This window comes from Eptesicus fuscus, chromosome 14, assembly GCF_027574615.1.
Source record: "Eptesicus fuscus isolate TK198812 chromosome 14, DD_ASM_mEF_20220401, whole genome shotgun sequence".
Classification (NCBI taxonomy): domain Eukaryota; kingdom Metazoa; phylum Chordata; class Mammalia; order Chiroptera; family Vespertilionidae; genus Eptesicus; species Eptesicus fuscus.
In genome coordinates, this window is record NC_072486.1 from 51,863,695 (window position 1) to 51,865,593 (window position 1,899).

At 49.1% G+C, this 1,899-nt stretch overlaps 1 protein-coding gene across 1 annotated transcript; it reads right to left on the minus strand.

Moving 5' to 3' along the window:
• Positions 1 to 209: 209 nt before the first annotated feature.
• Positions 210 to 1,475, minus strand: LLCFC1 (LLLL and CFNLAS motif containing 1). The gene is made up of 2 exons (XM_028128901.2): positions 1,262 to 1,475; positions 210 to 693 (listed from the first exon to the last, which is right to left on the minus strand). The coding sequence occupies exons 1-2, from the start codon at positions 1,413 to 1,415 to the stop codon at positions 509 to 511; spliced, it is 339 nt and encodes a 112-aa protein (XP_027984702.2). The 5' UTR covers positions 1,416 to 1,475; the 3' UTR covers positions 210 to 508.
• Between the last annotated feature and the right edge of the window lie 424 nt (positions 1,476 to 1,899).

Here is a 1,899-nt window from a genome sequence, read left to right on the forward strand (position 1 = left end):
CCTATCTCTTAATGACTCTTTCCTGATTTACACTACCTAAAAGTCAGAAAAGATAAAGGAGAAACTTTGAAGCAGAGTTCCACAGACATGAGGAAAGGAAAGAACCAATGATTGGTGAACTGGTAGGTCTAAAGGTCAGAGGTTGGGTGATTAAACAGACTAGTTCAAGATAGGAGGGCTTTGGTTAAGTCTCAGGAATATGGCCCCCAATTGTTTCAGGATTTTATTGCTATTACTTTTATTGTAGCTATCTCCTCCCCCTAATCTGCTGTGCTGAACAAAGCCAGGAGGGGCGTGGAAGAGAGAAGAGCATAGGTCTGGTGTATCTGGCCCTGAAGGATGGAGCTCAGAGCAGGGGCAGACAAGGGGCGGGGCACTGTGTGTATGTCTCCTTGGGAGTAGTGACCTGAAGCCCAGGGGAGAGAGGGTCAGTAAGCTATCATGAAACCGAGGTAGATATCCAGGTCCTCATCCAGGAAAAAGGCTGCCACCTCATCTTCAATGTCTCTTATAAAAAAACCAGGACACTGGCCACATTAAAGCACAAGGCTAGGTCGAATAGGTGGTCACGAACAGCTGTGTTCTCCATCTCCGATGTCTTGTCATCCTCTTGCTCGACCATGTTCACCTCCTGCCACATCTCACCCACTGAGGAGGCCACAAAGTACTCTTCGAATTGCTCTTGATTTTGGTCTGGAACAGGGGAGAGGGGGAAGGTGCTGAAACACTGATCCTAACCTGCCCCTGTACAGGAAAGGGGAAGAAGTTGGAGAATATGGGGAAAGTTAGGTCCTGCAGCTTTTTACTCAATTATCCATATCCTTGTCCTTGACCAGAGAGGTGATGCTCCATCTGGGGGTCCCTTCTTATCTGTGTGAAACCACAGCTCCAACCCAAGAGCACAAACACCCCATTTCCAACTCAACTGTGTCCTCCAAAGTGTTATATCATTTGGGAGTGAGGGACCACCTTAAAAAAGAGTGAAAATCAAAGATACTCTTCTCAGACAAATGCATGTATGCTCATACTCATGAAAGCTCCATGCAATTTTCACTGGCCTGGAGTATTCCCCTGAATAGGGCTCTCCCCTGCTTGAGACCCTTTCACATGACACCCTCACACTACAATAGTAGGGGACCTGGGTATTCTCCCACAACCCAAACCTATCTCAGATTTCCCTCTGGCCTGATAAATCATCTGGGAGTGACTGCAAACAGATCTGGTCCCTAGCCTCCTGAGGTTGCCCTCCTTTTCTACTTACCTGTAGAGGGTATTTGTTCTTTCTGACTCCTCTCATTGGGGCCTGGGCTCCATCCCTGAGGCTTCACCCCCTTTACCCACAGCAGCAGTAAGATGGCTGCCAGTAATGCTGCTCTGAGGAGCTGGGAGCCCAGGGAAGTCATGGGTCTGCCCATCCACTGTTGTGGCCTTCCCCACTCCCCAGTGCCCAGCAGGCTCCCTGCCACCTCCCTCCCCTGTCCCTGTCCCACCCCTTGCCCCTTCCCAGCACCGTTTTCTTCCCTTCCCTTCTATAGGACCTCTGACCTCATGAGCTCTGTGATATCACAGCCATGGGCTGACTCATTCCAGCTCACTGGAGAGTTCCATCACTGGGCAAGAGAGTTGAGAGTAGTCAGCAGGGGACAACCAAGCCTTCGGGCATGACTATGGAGATCAACACAGATGACTTAAGAGTTTGCGAACTGCTTTCACATCCATTACATCCTTATAGCAGCCAGGTCTCAAAGGAATAGTGTCATCATCCCATTTTATAGATGAGGCTACTGAAGTTCACAAAAGAAATGACTCACCCACTCACGAGCACAGAGAAAATAAGGGGCAGAGCAGGATTGTTGAAAGTCACAGCTTCCCACTCTTCCATGCAGCCTTTCTCAAAGG

Coding starts and splice junctions, on each gene's coding strand:
- LLCFC1 (XM_028128901.2), bottom strand. CDS start 1,415: ATGGGCAGACCCATGACTTCCCTGGGCTCCCAGCTCCTCAGAGCAGCA. Junction 694..1,261: donor AGAACAAATACCCTCTACAG/GTAAGTAGAAAA, acceptor CCCCTGTTCCAG/ACCAAAATCAAGAGCAATTC.